Below are 20,772 nucleotides of genomic sequence, written 5' to 3'. Positions count from 1 at the left end.
GTCATTTTAATTAATTGTTTATACTTTTATTAGGCTTTTGAAGCATACGTTTTGAAGATTCATAGTTTAGGCATTTGGTAAAATTTAGAGAAATGTGATTTAAGTAAGAAAAAGTTACTTTCTCGAGTAAACTACCTCAATTTTTGAAAGATAAACGCTATTTCAAAGAAACAAAATTAGAATGGGAGATCGTGCCATTTCTGAACCTGATCCAAAACTGCCGCAGCACATTGGCCCAATGACCTGGAACCTCTGAAGCTGCCAATGTATCATCCACAGAGTGTATACGTGACCTCCTTACTGCAGGAGCAGATGATGAACAACACTGGAGGCTAGTGGCATCTGGACTCTGAAGAGGTTGTGATTAGAGGTGGAGCTCACTCCAGAGATACAACCACAGGCTACGCAGAAAATTGCATGTCTGGAGTTCTCCAAGAGCAAAAGATACTTGTAAAATACATAGGGTCACAGAATGATGTCAGGAAGGGAAGAAATAGCTGGAGAAAAATTACGGGGTGACAATAATGTCTAACAAAATGAACAACGGTAAAAAACTAAACACAGGAGAAAAAACTGTTTAAGTTTTTAAAAAAGGGAAAGAAAAGCAGTGATATTTTACCATCACTGGGTAAAGTTCAGCTTCCAATTTCATATATTCAGATTTTACTAATTTAGTTTTCTTGTTCTTGACACTTAAATAAAGTATGTACAGAATGCCACAATAGTTCAATAAAAATTCTGCATGCAGTATGTTTGAGCTTTACATATGTCAGTGTAGCTTCCATTTTACTAACATATTATATAGTATGCATTTTTTACTTTTATGATTTAAAGTGGATCTATCACCAGATTTCGCAATAGAAAATGTATATATTATTACATTGAATTAGACCTGATAAGACTGGACTATTTGCTTTAAAAAACTCAGGTTAGAATGACTGTAAAATCCTATTTTGAAAGTTTTAATGCCTACCATCGAGCTATAACTGTGATGAAATATAGGCAGTTTATATTATAATACTGTCAATATTTTTCCCTTAAATTCAGACTTGCTCCTTAGATTAAAAGTGATATTCTGTTTAAAAAAATAAAATAAAAAATAATAAAAATAGTAGCAAATGCTCTAAAGCAGAAAAAGTACTCACATCTTCATTCCCCCACTGATGCAGCTCTGATGGTCTAGTGGATTTCCTGGTCTTTGCTTTAAGTGGATAGCATGTCTTTGTTTCAAAGGCAGTAATCAGATTTTATAATTTCCTGGCATTCCCACTGAGTGCTGAACCTTGATAATATTCGTACAACACATGATTGGCTGCAGCGGTTACATACTGACTGCTTAAAACTCAAGACCAAGAGGACCACTAGAGCATGAATTGAGGAGGAATAAAGGAGGTGAGTACTGTTTGTTTCTTGACATATGTTACTGGTTTTCATGCTACTAGATTACTCTAGAAATGGATAGTTTCATTTTGTTAAACTGGAACATGCAACTCCTCAAACTCTTGTTTCCTGCTAGCTAGGAGGCAGTGTTCTCCTGACTGATTGACAGTTCTGACCAGCAGGGTGTTTGCACCACTGTACCAAGCTGTGGGCTCTTGAATGCATCAAGAAGAGGTGGGTTTGCCTCTACTACATCAGATGAGTGCAGTGACATTGCAGCTGGCCAGATCCAGGGATTCAGCCAACTTCAGAGCAACGCTTACAAACTCCATAGCAAAGAGTTTGTAAACACTGCACTTTGTGCTTAGGAGACCAGCAGTTATTGGTAACCTGAGTAATGAGTAATAGACAATAAAATTAAAAAACAGTTCCTTATTTTGATAGGACAACCCCTTAAAAGGTAATCTGTCACCAGGTTTTTCTATCTGAATGCACCATGATGTATGGGCACTCACTTTACTGGTTGCTGCAGTTTTGATAAAAAGCTGCTTTATCTGCTGCAGATTTAACAATTCTCTGAATGCTGAGTTCTGTATAACCCCACCCACAGCTTTCCGGTAGATTTCTAAGCATACTATGTATAAGCAGAAAATTGCCAATAAGTGTTGGGGAGGTGGTAGGACTACCTGGCAGTAGGCCAAGTAGTCCTCCATTGATATGCTCTGGTCAGGGATGTTCAAAAAACTTCACTAAGTAGCTAAGTAAGTGATACATCGCTGGAATAAGGGTCTCTGCTCCTATGTTATTTTGCTCTCAGATTAGGTGACCCATCCTGGTGACAAACTCCCTTTAAAAGATCGACAAATGTAAATTTTTGATATATCCTTTATTTATATTGATTACGTGTGCTGTATTATCCTGGAATGTGTAACATATTTTACCAAACTGTATACTGGTCAATGTCACTTGCACGTGTTATTAGAAATTATGTCGATTTCAAGTTGTATAGAAAATAGATAGACAAATAGATACAGTTGAAACTAGAAGTTTATATACACTATATAAAAAAACAAATATGCATGTTTTTCTCAATATCTGACATGAAATCAGAATAAACCTTTCCCATTTTAGGTCAATTAGGATTACCATAATGTTTAATACATGCCAAATGGCAGAATAATGAGAGAGAGAGAATGTTTTAAGGCATTTTTATTACTTACTGCAAAGTCAAAAGTTTACATACATTTCATTAGTATTTGGTACCATTTCCCTTAAACTGAATGACTTGGGTCGAACGTTTCGGATCTCCTTCCACAAGCTTCTCACAATAGTTGGTCGGAATTTGGGCTCATCCTCCTGACAAAACTGGTGTAACTGATCCCGGTTTGTAGGTCACCTTTCTCGTACCTGCCTTTTAAGCTTTGCCCATAAATTTTCAAAAGGATTGAGATCAGGGCTCTGTGATGGCCACTCCAAAACATTGACTTTGTTATCCTTAAGCCAGTTTGTTACCATTTTGGCAGTGTGCTTCAGGTCATTGTCCATTTGGAAGACCCATTTCCGCCCAAGCTTTAACTTCCTGGCTGATGTCTTGAGATGTAGCTTCAGTATTGCCACATAATCTTCTTTTCTCATGATGCCATCTATTTAGTGAAGTGCACCAGTCCCTCCTACAGCAAAACAACTCCACAACATGATGCTGCCACTCCTGTGTTTCACAGTTGGGATGTGTTCATAGGCTTCCAAGCTTCTCTCTTTTTCCTCCAAACGTAACGATGGTCATTATGCCCAAAATGTTCAATTTTTGTTTCATCAGGCCACAGGACATATCTCCAAAAATTAAGGTCTGTGTTCCTGTGTGCATTTGCAAACATTAATCTATCTTTTTTATGTTTCTTTTGGAGTAATGGCTTCTTCCTGGCAGAGTGGCCTTTCAGCCCATGTTGATACAGTACACGTTTCACTGTGGACATTGACACAATCTTACCAGCTGTCGTCATCATCTTCACAAGGTCTTTTGCTTTTGTCGTTGGGTTGCTATGCACATGTCGGACCAAAGCACTTTCATCTCTGTGACATAGAACCAGTCTCCTTCCTGAGTGGTATGTTGGCTAGACATACCCATTTTGCTTTTACTTATGTATATTTGTTTGTACAGATGAACGAGGCACCTTCAAGTATCTTGAAATTATAGCCAAGGATGAGCCAGACTTGTGCAAGTCCACAATTCTCTTCCTGATATTTTGGCTGATTTCTTTAGACTTTCCCATGATGCTACGCAAAGAAGCAGTGTGTTTCAGGTGTGCATTAAAATACATCCACAGGTGTGTCTCGAATTAACTCAGATGTTGTGAAAAAAAACTATCAGAAGCTTCCAAACACATGACATAATCATATGGGCAGTTCAGAATTGTTTAAAGGCATAGTAATCTTAGTGTATGTAAACTCTTGACTTTGCAGTAAGTAATAAAAATGTCTTAAATCATTCTCTCTCATTATTCCGGCATTTCACAAATATTAAACATTATGGTAATCCTAATTGACCTAAAACGGGAAAGGTTTATTCTGATTTCATGTCAGATATTGAGAAAAACATGCATATGTGTCTTTTTATATAGTGTATGTAAACTTCTAGTTTCAACTGTATCTATCTATTTGTCTGTCTATCTATTTTCTATCCATCTTGAAAGCCACATCATTTCTAATAACACCTGCAAGTTACATAGACCAGTATACAGTTTGATAAAAGATGTTACACATTCCTGGATAATACAGTATACTTAATCAATATGAATAAAATATATGGCAAAAATTGTGTTTTTACATAGTGTATGTAAACTTTTGGTTTCAACTGTAGATAGAGAATAGATAATAGATAGATAATAGATAGATAGATAGATTGATAGATAGACTGATAGATAATAGATAGATAATAGATAGATTAATGATAGATAGATATTAGATAGACCAACAGATTGATAGATAGACAATAGTTAGATATATGAATAGATAAATGGATGATAGATAATATAGATATATAGATGATACATACAGTATATAGATAGATAATACATAGATAATAGATAGATACATAGATGATAGATAATAGATAGATATAAGTAGGTGATAGATAGATAGATAGATAGATAAATAGATAGATGGACAGATAGACAGACAGATAGATGATAAAAAGATAGATATTAGATAGACAGATGATAGATACAATATATAGATAGATATATAGATAGATAATAGATAAATAATTGATAGATATATAGATAATAGATATAAGTAAGTGATAGATAGATAGATAAAAAAAAGCGCAGCAGCACTCAATTATAGCCAAAATACATAAAGACAATAAAAACGTTTGATTTAAACTGTGTTATTACTCAATGAACTTTACTTACAAAAAACGGAGGTTCTTAGCGCATAAATTGGCCAATTCATGTGTGCCCATCAACCGCTGCAAGGTGACCTCCCATCTGATGGGTACTACTCTGCCTACTTGCCTCTCTTGGGCTACAAGACTACAACTCATAGATAGATAGATAGATGAGGAAATCATTTATAGCTTGGGAAAAGGATGTGTATATTGGCTTCAATTCTCCTGTGTCAGGTCTCAGAAAATTGAACAGCGCAATGCCAATAATTTCAATATTTATGGGGGTGTTAAGATAATCATAGAGACAAATAATGTCTTCCTCTATTCTTGTTTTCTAAGCTTCCTCCATCTTCCTATAATGAGCAGAAAATAAATAAAATCAATATCAAATCAACCTAAATGTTTACTGTCCTTAACGACTCTCCTAGGACATTGTGGAAACTAAAATCTCAACTGTATAATCAATTTCTAATACAGTGCTATGAAAACATATTTGCTCTCTTCCAAATGTAACAAAGTATTCTCAATTTCTAAATGTACAGAGTATACAAAGGTTACCTTAGTTAACACAAGAGAACCATTTTTGTTGTACTATCCAGCATCCATAATGCCCAATGTAAGCAAGTACTGTAACTGCCTACCTTTCTCCAACATACGTTAATGGGTGATCCAGAAAAAAAAGGATATTTATCCTATAAATTGGTCTTCGAACTTCCATTTTTCCTATAGATTACATTTTATTTCTGGACAAATTGCACGCAAGTTTAATGTACACATTTCCTTTATGTCACTCTATAAAACATATATTATTGTAATTGTCACAGAAAAGTTAGTTTCCAAAGGCAACTGGAAATGGGGGGTTCTATGCTTTACAAAGCTTGCTTTTTTCTTCTTTTCATCCCTAGTATAATACACAAGTTATTTATAAAAATTCTATAATTAAGAAAAAAAATATTTTTATTGAAAACAACATTTTTGGATTTTTTTTTTGTAAATCAGTTTTTAAAATGCTTGTAAATGGGGCCATACTTTTGTTATAAAAACAAAATTAGTGCACACTGTGACGGACCCCTTCAAAAAATCAAACACCCCATGCAACCGTGTTAACCCAATGTTTGGTATAAATTACAGATTTAATTGATAAAAAAAATCTGCCACATTATATATCTGTCACCATTTGGTCATTGAGTACAGTCTTGTTCTCTGACTTTGTTGTCCGTACCGTCATTATTCCATCAAGAAGACCAGTCTCTGGCTTTGGTGGGGCTTGTAGACGTTCCATTGACCACTTATCGACTATGGTGCTCACATAAGGATTATCCACATTCAGAATCCGGAAACCAGTAAGATTCACTCCAGAGTAACGATATGGTTCCAGGTCCAGCGCATATAGGTCCTGTTCGGAAACATAGCAAGCTCGTTAAAACATACAATTGAATCATGCAATGTAAAATGAGAAGTTGGAGAAATAAAAAGACAGAAAACACAAACAAATGCTGATTCTTTTAGTATACAGAGGGAAAACTTGTAAAAATGCAGAAGAAAAGATATATAATAGCCAGAAATTGTGTTATTTCTCCTGTACACACATGACAGCTTATTCTGAAATGTTAACCACCATAGCAGTTGCACTTTAAAGAGGTTGTCCGACCCCAAAATCCATTTTTTTTAAGCTAATCTGTGCTGTATTGTCATATATAACAGCCAAATAAATTTAGATTTTTGTTTCCACCTTTCGTTCCACCTGAATTTCACCTCATTCCTGCATCCAATTTGTTTACATGCAGCTCTCCAGACCAGGTAGCTCTCTGGGCTTTTTTTCTAAGCTTACAGCCAGAGGTAGCCCTGCCCCCTGCCTCAGTGTTCAGCCCTACCCTCTGCCCGCCCAATGTACACTCATTGGCTGTTAGTGATCTGCCCCAGCACTGACACTCTGTCATTCATTCCAGCATTGGGAGTGACAGAGCAGTGATCCTCATCCTCTCGTCTGTAGAACTGCGGCACCAATCATATACACATCACATCCACAATGGTGATAGAGCTCCATGTCCCCCACAATACATCCACGGTGGTGACAAAGCCATTACATGACTCGCACATTACATCCACAGTGGTGACAGAGCCATTACATGTCCCCCACATTACATCCACAATGGTGACAGAGACATCACATGTCCCCACATTACATCCGATTGGTGACAGAGCTGTCACATGTCCCCCACATTACATCCATAGTGGTGACAGAGCCGTCACATGTCCCCCACATTACATCCACAGTGGTGACAGAGCCATTACATGTCCCCCACATTACATCCACAGTGGTGACAGAGCCATCACATGTCCCCCCATTACATCCATAGTGGTGACAGAGCCATCACATGTCCCCCACATTGCATCCACAGTGGTGACAGAGCCGTTACAAGTCCTCCACATTACATCCACAGTGGTGACAGAGCCATCACATTTATTTCAGTTGTGTATGTTTTACTCTGATGCTGCCGCTTTTCAGATAAACATACATGTAATATACGTCCAGCGACTATAATGACTAGCTGAAGAGTCTGCTCCCCAGAAGCTTCTCCCTGCTTTGCTGCCCTAGACTAACAGTTGTTCCCCTGTATTTTAATATCTGCAAGTTGACACTGGCAGGCTGAGTCCTAAAGGTGTGTAATAGGCACTCTGTTAGGATATCACTCTACTTGCTGATTCCAGCGGTCATCGTGTGATCGCCTACATGCGATTTGCAGACTTGTGGTCATGTGACGATTGATGCTTATCTCAACTGAAAATTAGAACAAAGAGAGAAGTAGAAGGAATGTCAGTCGTCACATGACCACAAGTCTGCAAAACGCATGTGAAAGATCACGTGACGACCGCTGGAAACAGCAAGTAGAGCATAATATTAACTGAGCGCATATTGCACACCTTTAGGACCTTTAGGACCTTTAGCATGTCAGTGTCAACTTGCAGTATAGCAAAAATGTAAGTGATGCCTAAATATAAGTCCTCCTTCACACATCCATGTTTCCAGTACGTGTGGTGTCCATTTTCTTCATGAATCCTACAGATACACATTATAACCTAACTGTGTGTCTATGCAAAACACATGGAGACATTATCTGTTTTTTATTGGCAGCATACACTCCCTGACAGAAGTTATGTCGCTTATCCATGTTATGTAAATAAAAGCTTATAACCTGATGTTAAATTCATCCATTGGTTTTATAAATTAATCTTTTGAAAGCTGAAACCCTCCCAAATTTGGTTTAGGTTAAGAAAATAAATTGGCATCAATGCTGAAATATTGATCAGTTAATGAACACAGAATGGTCAGATTTTGGCAAGACAAAAGTTTTGTCGCCCACAGAAAGTAATGTGATATTCAAACAAATAATTATCTTAAAATACAAATATATGTTGCATAACATTGGTGAATTAGGTTGTGGTGCTATTAGAGTCATATTTAATATTTTGTGTGACTTCCATGAGCTTGAAGGACTGCATCCATGCGGTTCAACAATGATTCATACAATTTATTAATGAAGTCATCAGGAATAGCAGAGAATGCAGTCTTACATGCCTCCCAGAGTTCATCTAGATTCTTTGGTTTTGTCTTTCAAGCTTCCGCTTTCATCCTACCCCAAACATGCTCAATGATGTTCATGTCTGGTGCCTGGGCTGGCCAGTCCTTGAGCACCTTGATCTTTTCTGCCTGGAGGAACTTTGTTGTAGAGATGGATGTATGAGATGGAGCACCATCCTGCTGCAGAATTTGACCCCTTTTATGATTTGGAATGTAAGAGGTAGCTAATACTTCATGATATTTTAGGCTATTGACATTGCCTTCCACCTTGCAAATGTTTCACACACCCCCATACTGAATGTAACCCCAGACCATGATCTTTCCACCGCCAAATTTAACTGTTTTCTGGGTGTATTTTGTATCCATACGGGCTCCAGTAGGTCTCCTGCAGTATTTGCGGTGGCTGTGGTGTAATTCTACTGAAGATTCATCAGAGAAATCCATCTTCTGCCACTTTTCCAGCTTCCATCTGTTTAGCAGGCTGTGGGACTTTGCAAATGCCACACGTTTTTTTATTTGCCTTTTGTTTAGTGCTGGCTTCTGGGCACTGATGTCTGTCTCGACCATGGAGGCCATTTCGAGACAGAATCCTACAAACTGTTCTAGTTGACACAGGGACTTGAGGTGACCAGGCCTGTTGGAGCTCTGCTGCAGTGGAAGAGGGGCTTGCTTTGGATTTTCCCACCAACAAACGTTCCTCCTGAGCAGTTGTCTTGCGGGGTCTGCCGGACCTGGGCTTGTCAAGCACATCTCCAGTCTCTTCATATCTTTTTTCAATTCTTTGTACTTGACGCTGAGACACATTAAAGGTGCCAGCCACCTCTGCAGTGGATCTGGTCTTCAGCCTCTTGATAATCAAGGCTTTGGTCGCAGGGTGGATTTTTGGCATGTTGTCAGAGCTCAAGTTGCAGTTCAAGTGAAGGTCTGGGGTGCTGGGTTTCTTTTCAGACACACCCACCAATTAACCGATCTTTTACTGAGCACTGGTGGGGATGTAAACTAGGATTGGGTGCATTATATGACCAGGCAACAAAACTTTTGTCTTGCCAAAATCTGACCATTCTGTGTTCATTAAATGATCAATATTTCATCATTGATGCCAATTTATTTTCTTAACCTAAACCAAATTTGGGAGGGTTTCAGCTTTCAAAAGAGTAATTTATAAAACCAATGGATGAATTTGACGTCAGGTTATAAGCTTTTATTTACATAACATGGATAAGCGACATAACTTCTGTCAGGGAGTGTAGATACAAGTCTATGGGTCTGTGAAAAACGTATTCAGCACACAGATGGCATCCATAAGTCATCCGTGTGCTATCCGTCTACTGTACATGTTTAGCATTTTAAAGTATAGAAGAAGCTTTGTAATTTCTTTCTTTCTTTGGCTGTTGGCAGTCTGACACACATGGCTATATTTATGTTCCACTACCTTTCCCGTGACCCTCACGTTGAATGCATTTAGGCCAAGACTAATTACTGGTAGATCACACTTCTAGACAGATGCTACAAGGAGAAATTTCTATCTCTCCTTCCCATGGCAAAGAAGTCTAATAAAATGTTGCAGTACCCGAAGGCCCTTGTTGAAGAATTATTAAAATAATTGCAATCTGAAAATGCTGGCAGCAGAGGACACAGTTTGTTGGACAACCAAGGAGTACAGGCAAGGAAGACACAAATACGATGCAGCAGTCAGGGGAACACTGTCAAAGGTCTGGGACAGTTTTCTAAGCCCCTACCAGAGCCCAAGCCCTGTACTCTGACAAGGAGGGAAAAGTTTTGGAAGATGCTTAATGAGTACCTTGCCGACCATACCAGCGTCCTCCGTAATTCCTCTGTGCTTTATAACTATTGGGTATCCAAGCTGGCATGAAATGTCTCTCTACGCCTTGAAGGTCCTGGCCTCTAGCGTTTTGACAGAGATGGTTTTTAGTGCGTACAATATATATGCAATAACAATATAGGAGACCCACTCCTTAATAATGGGAAAGCCAATTCAAATCGATTCAATATTCTACAATATTACCTCTCTTATCTGAAATTTGTTTACAGATGTGCTATCACAGTATAGATAGTGTATTACACAAATCCAGCCAGGTATTATTGCCTCATACTGTGTACTGCTGCAAAAAAAATTGATTTTATTCCCTATTGATACCGCTGTTAGCTGCATTTACAATAGGGACAGGTGCAAGGTATCATCAGCTGGAGATGAGTGTTGTTCATTGTCATCAAATACATCTCTTCCACAGTACATTACTTGATAATCTCCATGCACACCTAGACCGATTTGTATTTTTTAACTGTGATAATTACTCACAAATTCATGAAAGCAGGCAGAATTGCTTATGTCCCTTCACAGTTTGTTGTTGTCACGTCCAAAAAAAACTTTTTGGGGCCGGTTAAAAATGTTTTTTTAGTGTACAATATTACCTCTCTTATCTGAGATTCTTGTACGGGTGACCTAAAGTAGTAGGGACAGCGTCATACAGGCATCTAGTCAGGGATTATTGTATTATACTTTGTGCTGAAATAAAAAATCTATTCCCTATTGATAATGCTAGATTAATGGTATTATCAGTTGATAAGGAGTGTTCATTCTGGTCACATACATCCCTACAACAATCTATAACTTGATAGATTTTTTCCATGCATTCGTTGACCGATTCATAATTTTTAACGGTGATCTGTAATTAGAAATTGATGAAAGCAGACAGGGTTTCTTGCATTCTTTCACAGTTTAGTGATGCAACGTACCAAAAAACCTTCTTTCGAGCCAGTTAAATTCTATTTTCTATTGTACTATATTACCTCTATTATCTGAGATTCGTGTACGGGTGACCTATAGCATTTGGGATAGCGTCTTACAGGTATTTATTCAGGGATTATTGTATTATACTCTGTGCTAAAAAAAAAACTATTACCTATTAATAACGCTGTTAGCTGCTTTTAAAATAGGGACTGGTGCTAGATGGTATTATCAGCTGGAAATGAGTGTTCATTCTGGATGTGTCTGATCATGTCTCAAACACCACATTGCTAGATAAGGTAGTAAAATGTTAAAATGACTTATAATGGTAAATGTATTTTTCACCATTGAAAGAAATGCAAAAGTGCAAAAACGCATCAAAAACTCGACGTGTGAACATAGCCCAAGGAGGAATTTTGTTTTTGGTTATTTATTTTGCCTTATACACTGCTCAAAAAAATAAAGGGAACACTTAAACAACAGAATATAACTCCAAGTAAATCAAACTTCTGTGAAATCAAACTGTCCACTTAGGAAGCAACACTGATTGACAATCAATTTCACATGCTGTTGTGTAAATGGAATAGACAATAGATGGAAATTATTGGCAATTATCTAGACACACTCAATAAAGGAGTGGTTCTGCAGGTGGGGACAGCAGACCACAACTCAGTACCAATGCTTTCTGGCTAATGTTTTGGTCACTTTTGAATGTTGGTTGTGCTTTCACACTCGTGGTAGCATGAGACGGACTCTACAACCCACAGAAGTTGCTCAGGTAGTGCAGCTCAACCAGGATGGCACATCAATGCGAGCTGTGGCAAGAAGGTTTGCTGTGTCTGTCAGCGTAGTGTCCAAAGGCTGGAGGCGCTACCAGGAGACAGGCCAGTACAGCAGGAGACATGGAGGGGGCCATAGGAGGGCAACAACCCAGCAGCAGGACCGCTACCTCCTCCTTTGTGCAAGGAGGAACAGGAGGAGCACTGCCAGAGCCCTGAAAAATGACCTCCAGCAGGCCACAAATGTGCATGTGTCTGCACAAACAGTTAGAAATCGACTCCATGAGGGTGGTATGAGGGCCCAAAGTCCACAGATGAGGGTTGTGCTCACAGCCCAACACCGTGCAGGATGCTTGGCATTTGCCACAGAACACCAGGATTGGCAAAGTTGCCACTGACGCCCTGTGCTCATCACAGCTGAAAGCAGGCTCACACTGAGCACATGTGACAGACGTGACAGAGTCTGGAGACGCCGTGGAGAGCGATCTGCTGCCTGCAACATCCTTCAGCATGACCGGTTTGGCAGTTGGTCAGTAATGGTGTGAGGTGGAGTTTCTTTGGAGGGCCGCACAGCCCTCCATGTACTCGCCAGAGGTAGCCTGACTGCCATTAGGTACCGAGATGAGATCCTCAGACCCCTTGTGAGACAATATGCTGGTGCGGTTGGCCCTGGTTTCCTCCTAATGCAGGACAACGCCAGACCTCATGTGGCTGGAGTGTGTCAGCAGTTCCTGAAAGGTGAAGGCATTGAAGCTATGGACTGGGCCACCCGTTCCCCAGACCTGAATCCGATTGAGCACATCTGGGACATCATGTCTCGCTCCATCCACCAATGTCACGTTGCAGCACAGAATGTCCAGGAGTTGGCGGATGATTTAGTCCAGGTCTGGGAGGAGATCCCATAGGAGACCACCCGCATCCTCATCAGGAGCATGCCCAGGCATTGTGGGGAGGTCATACAGGCACGTGGAGGCCACACACAATACTGAGCCTCATTTTGACTTGTTTAAAGGACATTACATCAAAGTTGGATCAGCCTGTAGTGTGTATTTCCTCTTTAATTTTGAGGGTGACTCCAAATACTGGCGTCGATTGGTCAATAAATTTGATTTCCATTGATGATTTTTGTGTGATTTTGTTGTCAGCACATTCAACTTTGTACAGAACAAAGTATTCAATGAGAATATTTCATTCATTTAGATCTAGGATGTGTTATTTGAGTGTTCCCTTTATTTTTTTGAGCAGTTTATATAAGTCATTACCCTGGAAAGATTGTTTCTTAACATTTTTTTCCAGGAAAATTCATTTTGGCTTCATTTTTGTATGTTTTATTGTCAGTCTTTAAAAGTGCTGTAATACTCTGACAACATTGTTGACAGCAGTTACCTGGGAGTCAGAGATTTTTCCTCATGCTCTTCCCATGTAATTTGAGCACTGTTTCCTTCGATTTGACAAATTTTTAGGCCCCTCCAGACCTCCGGTGGGGGCGCCGTAAAAATGCTCGAGTTTCCCATTGACTTACATTGGGCTTGTTACTCGGGTCGAGCACCCGAGCACTATGATTTGCTCGACCCGAGCATTTAAGTGCTTGCTCATCACTAGTTACCACCATTGCACATCAATTAATCAATGAATAACTTTGTAAAGGCAATATCTCTTGGATAAATTTCTAAGGTTGAGCGAAGCAAAAATAAAGGAAGAAGTCTTTATTGGACCTCAGATTTGTAAGCTTCTTCAAGATGAGGAGTTTATTGGTTTATTGCAGGGCAAGTAAAAGGCTGCATGGGTAGCATTCGCATTAGTGGTACCTAATTTTTGGGGAATCTCAAGAGCAGATAACTGAAGATTTGGTGGAAAATCTCCTCAAAACATATAAGAATCCTGGCTGTAACATGTCCTTAAAGATTCATTTCTTTCATTCGCATCTGGACTTTTTTCCACCAAACTGCAGAACAGTGAGTGATTAGCATGGTGAGAGATTTCATCAAGATATTGTGGGTATGGAGAAAAGATATCAAAGAAAATGGAATCCATCAATGCTCGCAGATTACTGTTGTACAATTGTAAGAGATAATCTGAAACAGGAGAACAAGAGACAAGCAAAAAAGAGTTGTCACTGAATGAGGACCAAATTTTGTAGTGCAATGTCTGTGACTGTTTATAATTTGCAATACTGTTTAGACATGTTTCAATTATTTGAATTGTTGCTAAATTTCCTCTTAATAAATATCAGAAGATTGGCATAACAAAATATTCTGCATCTTTATTTTCAAAAATAATAATGCTTCAAAGTACAGTCATGGCCAAAAGTATTGAGAATGAGACAAATAGTAATTTTTCCAAAGTTTACTGCTTCATTTTTTGTAATGGCAATTTGCATATACCCCTGAATGTCAAAGAGTGATCAGCTTAACAGCAATTACTGTACTTGCAAAGTCAATATTTGCCCAGAAAATGAACTTTAACCCCCAAAACACATTTCAACATCATTGCAGTCCTGACTTAAAAGGAGCAGCTAACATCGTTTTAGTGATTGATCCATTAACACAGGTGTGGGTGTTGATGAGGACAGGGCTGGCGATCAATCAGTCATGATTAAGTAAGAATGACATCACTGGACAGTTTAAAAGTTGGCTGGTTCTTGGTATCATTGCTTCTCTTCAGTTAACCATGGTTATCTCTAAAGAAACACGTGCAGCCATCATTGCACTGCACAAAAATGGCCTAACAGGGAAGAGCATCGCAGCTACAAAGATTGCACCTCAGTCAACAATCTATCGCATCATCAAGAACTGCAAGGAGAGAGCTTCCATTGTTGTCAAAAAGGCTCCTGGGCGCCCAAGAAAGACCAGCAAGCGCCAGGACCGTATCTTAAAACTGTTTCAGCTGCGGGATCGGACTACCAGCAGTGCCGAGCTTGCTCAGGAATGGCAGCAGGCTGGTGTGAGTGCTTCTGCACGCACTGTGAGGCGGAGACTCTTTGAGCAAGGGCTGGTTTCAAGGAGGGCAGCAAAGAAGCCACTTCTCTCCAGAAAAAACATCAGGGACCAACTGATATTCTGCAAAAGGTACAGGGAGTGGACTGCTGAGGACTGTGGCAAAGTCATTTTCTCTGATGAATCCCCTTTTCGATTGTTTGGGACATCTGGAAAACTGCTTATTCGGAGAAGAAGAGGTGAGCGCTACCACCAGTCTTGTCTCATGCCAACTGTAAAGCATCCTCAAACCATTCAAGTGTGGGGTTGCTTCTCAGCCAAGGGAATCGGCTCACTCACAGTCTTGCCTAAAAACACAGCCATGAATAAAGAATGGTACCAGAATGTCCTCCAAGACCAACTTCTCCCAACTGTCAAAGAGCAGTTTGGCGCCCAACAATGCATTTTCCAGCATGATGGAGCACCTTGCCATAAAGCATAGGTGATAACTAAATGGCTCATGGAACAAAACATAGAGATTTTGAGTCCATGGCCTGGAAACTCCCCAGATCTTAATCCCATTGAGAACTTGTGGTCAATCATCAAGAGACGGGTGGACAAACAAAAACCAACAAATTCTGGCAAAATGCAAGCATTGATTATGCAAGAATGGACTGCTATCAGTCAGGATTTGGTCCAAAAGTTGATTGAGAGCATGCCAGGGAGAATTACAGAGGTCTTGAAGAAGAAGGGGCAACACTGCAAATATTGACTTGCTGCATTAACTCATTCTAACTGTCAATATAACCTATTGGTGCTCATAATATGATTGCAATTATATTTCTGTATGTGATATAAACAGCAGACAAACACTCATAATAACCAGAGACCAGCAGATCATGTGAAAATATATTTTTTCTCAAAACTTTTGGCCATGACTGTACTGAAACTTTTATGCATTAATTATATTTAGCAGTAAAAGGAAGCGTCTTTGATATCATTGAAACAAGCGTCAACTAAATATTTTCACTGTCTGCTTTGAATTCAGGAGGTCAAAATCATTAAGAAATGGCTCATTTCATAGCTGAACCTGACAACTTTTGAAAATACTGTATGTAGAACAGAGTTAAAAGAGCTTACACTGTACAGGAGAGAGAGAAAGAGAGGACCCTGCTGACTAAAAGAGCTTACATTCTATGGAACAGCTAGAGAGAAAGAAGACCCCGCTGATCATAAGAGCTTACACTCTACAGGAGACAGAGACTTACCCAGTGACTCTGGGGATGGAAAACAAAACTGCCGTACAAACTGTGCTCCCTGGGAACCGATAATCTGTGATAGCTCAGGTACTGACCACTGCTGTACAAAATATGTTAATCTACTAAATGTCATAGCTACAGGGCATTATGGTGAAGCCAAAGCAGCAACATAAAATGACATTAGCCCACTCTTTGCTGCTTTAGCAGTATGGAAAATTGTGACGTGCAAACCGCAAATCAACTTTGTGTGAAATCACAAATTTCATTAAAGGGGTTTTCCCACGAACAAAAGTTGATTTTAATCAATAGATCTTGAAATAATAATACATTTCACAATTGGATGTGTTTGATCCCTTTCCGACCTGGTCAGTAATAGTACGCACCAGGTCAGAAAGGCCGGTTCAGCGGGGGCTCCCTGACAGCTCCCTGACTCTCTGACAGCGGCATTTAACTCGCGCTTCCGGGAAGCGCTTCCTAAGCCGCGCCCATCGGTGACCCCGTCACGTGATCGCGGGTCACCAATGGGTGGGCATGACAACCCAGTGTCTGCAGCAGACGCCTGTTGTTGTCATGTCTCAATTGCTATGAGCGCCACCTAGTGGTCAGCGCTCATAGCAAGTGAGCATTTCTGCTGCATACAAGCGATCTGCTCATCAGACAACTGCTGCTTCTAGTCTCATATGGAGACTAATGAAGCATGCAGAAAGTGTAAAAAAATGTTTTTAAAAATATAAAAAAAATATAAAAGTTTAAATCACCCCCCTTTCACCCCATTCAAAGTAAAATAATAAAAAAAAAACCACATACACATATTTGGTATCGCCGCGTTCAGAATCGCCCGATATATAATATAAAAGAAGAATTAATCCAATCGGTAAACGGCGTAAGAAAAAAAAATTCTAAATGCAAGAAATTACTTTTTTTTGGTCGCTGCAACATTGCAATAAAATGCAATAACGAGCGATCAAAACATCGGATATACCCCAAAATGGTATCAATAAAAATGACAGCGCAAAAAATAAGCCCTCACCCGGCCCCAGTTCCCGAAAAATGGGGACGCTACGGGTCTCGGAAAATGGCTTTTTTTTAAAAAATTTTTAAAGCAAACTTTGGATTTTTTTTTTCACCACTTAAATAAAAAATAATCTATACATGTTTGGTGTCTACAAACTCGTAATGACCTGGAGAATAAGGATGGCAGGTCAGTTTTAGCAATCAGTGACCGTGGTAAAAAAGGACACAAAAAACAACTGTGGAATTGCATTTTTTTTGCAATTTCACCGCACTTGGAATTTTTTTCCTGTTTTCCAGCACATGATATGGTAAAACCAGTGATGGCATTTAAAAGTACAACTCGTCCCGCAAAAAATAAGCCCTCAAATAGCCATATTGAACAAAAATTAAAAAAGGTCTGGCTCTGGGAAGAAGGGGAGCAAAAAATGAAAACACAAAAACAGAAAGACCCAAGGTCATTAATGGGTTAAGTCAGGGCCGGCTCCAGGTTTTTCTGGGCCCCGGGCGAAAGAGTCTCAGTGAGCCCCTTTAATACATACCACGATTCATGATGCACAGATACCACAGAGAAATATATATATATAGTACAATGCAAAGATTTCACTTCTTACATTACCTGAGCGATATCTATTGTAAATTCCACAATAGCTCAGAAACCAGTGAATCGCTCCACACAGAATACTGGCCCCCATATAAGGCCCCATACGGAATACTGGCCCCCATATGAGGCCCCATACGGAATACTGGCCCCCATATAAGGCCCCATATGGAATACTGGCCCCCATATAAGGCCCCATATGGAATACTGCCCCCCATATAAGGCCCCATATGGAATACTGGCCCCCATATAAGGCCCCATACGGAATACTGGCCCCCATATAAGGCTCCATACGGAATACTTGGCCCCCATACAGAATACTTGGCCCCCATACAGAATACTGGCCTCCATATAAGGCTCCATACGGAATACTGGCCCCCATATAAGGCTCCATACAGAATACTGGCCCCCATATAACGCTCCATACAGGATACTGGTCCCCTTATAAAGCTCCATACAGGATACTGGCTCCCGTACAACGCTCCATACAGGATACGGGTCCCCTTATAAAGCTCCATACAGGATACTGGCCCCTATTTAACGCTCCATACAGGATACTGGTCCCCTTATAACGCTCCATACAGGATACTGGCCCCCATATAATGCTGCATGCAGGTTGTTACCCCCCACATAATGCCCCATACAGGCTGTCCCCCCTTTATAATGCTTCATGCAGGCTGGTACCCGCCACATAATGCCCCATACAGCCTGTCCCCCCCCTTATAATGCTCCATGCAGTCTGTTCCCCCCACATAATGCACTGTGCAGGCTGTTCCCTCATCCCCCCTTATAATGCCCCATGCAGGCTGTTCCCCACCTTATAAAGCCCCATGCAGGCTGTCACCCCTCCTCTTTATAATGTCCCATGCAGGATGTACCCCCCTCCTTATAAGGCCTCATGCAGGATGTCACCCCCTCTCTCTATAATGCCCCATGCAGGATGTCACCCCCTTTCTCTATAATGCCCCATGCAGGATATCACCCCCCTCTCTCTATAATGCCCCATGCAGGATGTCACACCCCCCTCTCTTTATAATGCCCCATGCAGGATGTACCCCCCCTCTTTTTAATGCCCCATGCAGGCTGTCACCCCCTCTCTCTATAATGCCCCATGCAGGATGTCACCCCCCTCTCTATAATGCTCCATGCAGGATGTCCCCCCCTCACTCTATAATGCCCCATGCAGGATGTCACCCCACTCTCTCTATAATGCCCTATGCAGGATGTCACCCCACTTCTTTATAATGCCCCATGCAGGATGTCACCCCCCTCTCTATAATGCCCCATGCAGGATGTCACCCTCCCTCTCTATAATGCCCCATGCAGGATGTCACCCCCCTCTCTTTATAATGCCCCATGCAGGATTTCACCCCCCCCATATTATGCCACATGCCTCCATACATTAAAAAAAAAATCAAATACTCACCTCCCTCCTCCTCACCTGCTGCCCGCTGCTCGGGTCTGGACTCCAGCGTTGCCGGCGTCATCCCACTCTGTTCTCCCTGTGACGGCTCAGAGGAGCGCGCGGTGGAAAGAAGTCACCGCGCCCTCTGACCTGAGACGTCACAGGGAGCGCAGAGCAGGAAGACAGCGGATCTGCAGAGGCACGGGGAGAGGTAAGTATCCGGCTGCCGGGGCCCTGAGCAAGCGGCGGAGAAGGGCGGGCGCTGACACTGCTCTCCTCCGCCCATAGACCAGCGGGGTGCGCGACCGCCAGTGGGCCCCCCTGCCTGCTCAGGGCCCCGGCACTTGCCCGGGTGCGCCGGGTGCTGACGCCGCCGGCCCTGGGTTAAATAAAGTGTTCCTGTGCTGAGATAATCTTATACATGTGCCCCTTCTGTGTACTGTGTAATGGCTGTGCATGACTGTACCGGAACATGGTCTGATCATACCACAGCTCCTGGCCAGTGGAGGAAGCAAAAGATAATACAGATATTACTACAGGGGATCACAGCTGATTCTTTTTGTGAAGTAAAACGTTTCACAGCAAGTTTTTACACAATGTTTTACGTCAAAGAAAAAATCAGCTGTGATCCCCTGCTATCCTGTCTGTATACTCTTTCGCTTCCTCCCCTGCCCAGGAGCTATGGTATGATCAGACCATGTCCCTGTAAGGTCTGACACATCCATTACACAGGGGAACATTTTTAAGATTATCTCAGCACCGGAACATTTTATTTAGACACATCCAATTGTGGGAGTTATTATTATTCCAATATCTATTGTAAATTTCACAATAGCTCAGAAACCAGTGAATCGCTCCACACAGAATACTGGCCCCCATATAAGGCCCCATACGGAATACTGGCCCCCATATAAGGCCCCATACGGAATACTGCCCCCATATAAGGCCCCATATGGAATACTGGCCCCCATATAAGGCCCCATACGGAATACTGGCCCCCATATAAGGCTCCATACGGAATACTTGGGCCCCATACAGAATACTGGCCTCCATATAAGGCTCCATACGGAATACTGGCCCCCATATAAGGCTCCATACAGAATACTGGCCCCCATATAACGCTCCATACAGGATACTGGTCCCCTTATAAAGCTCCATACAGGATACTGGCCCCCATATAACGCTCCATACAGGATACTGGTCCCCTTATAAAGCTCCATACAGGATACTGGCCCCCATATAACGCTCCATACAGGATACTGGTCCCCTTATAACGCTCCATACAGGATACTGGCCCCCATATAATGCTGCATGCAGGCTGTTACCCCCCACATAATGCCCCATACAGGCTGTCCCCCCCTTATAATGCTTCATGCAAGCTGTTACCCGCCACATAATGCCCCATACAGGCTGCCCCCCCCCCTTATAATGCTCCATGCAGACTGTTCTCCCCACATAATGCACTATGCAGGCTGTTCCCTCATCCCCCATTATAATGCCCCATGCAGGCTGTTCCCCACCTTATAAAGCCCCAAGCAGGCTGTCACCCCTCCTCTTTATAATGCCCCATGCAGGATGTACCACCCTCTTTATAAGGCCTCATGCAGGATGTCACCCCCTCTCTCTATAATGCCCCATGCAGGATGTCACCCCCTTTCTCTATAATGCCCCATGCAGGATGTCACCCCCTCTCTCTATAATGCCC

At 41.3% G+C, this 20,772-nt stretch overlaps 1 protein-coding gene across 1 annotated transcript in view; it reads right to left on the bottom strand.

Moving 5' to 3' along the window:
• GRIK3 (glutamate ionotropic receptor kainate type subunit 3) overlaps positions 1-20,772 on the bottom strand; it is an 849,506-nt gene that overhangs the window by 419,688 nt on the left and 409,046 nt on the right. Inside the window, exon 6 of the mRNA XM_073665899.1 lies at positions 5,988-6,161. Coding sequence (XP_073522000.1) covers positions 5,988-6,161 — 174 coding nt within the window. The remainder of the gene's footprint in view (positions 1-5,987; positions 6,162-20,772) is intronic.

The sequence above is a fragment of the Phyllobates terribilis genome, unplaced genomic scaffold, assembly GCF_046119375.1.
Source record: "Phyllobates terribilis strain yellow unplaced genomic scaffold, ASM4611937v1 Scaffold_2__4_contigs__length_985480577, whole genome shotgun sequence".
Lineage (NCBI taxonomy): Eukaryota > Metazoa > Chordata > Amphibia > Anura > Dendrobatidae > Phyllobates > Phyllobates terribilis.
The sequence above is the reverse complement of the archived record's forward strand: the minus strand, read 5'-3'. Positions and strand labels throughout refer to the sequence as shown.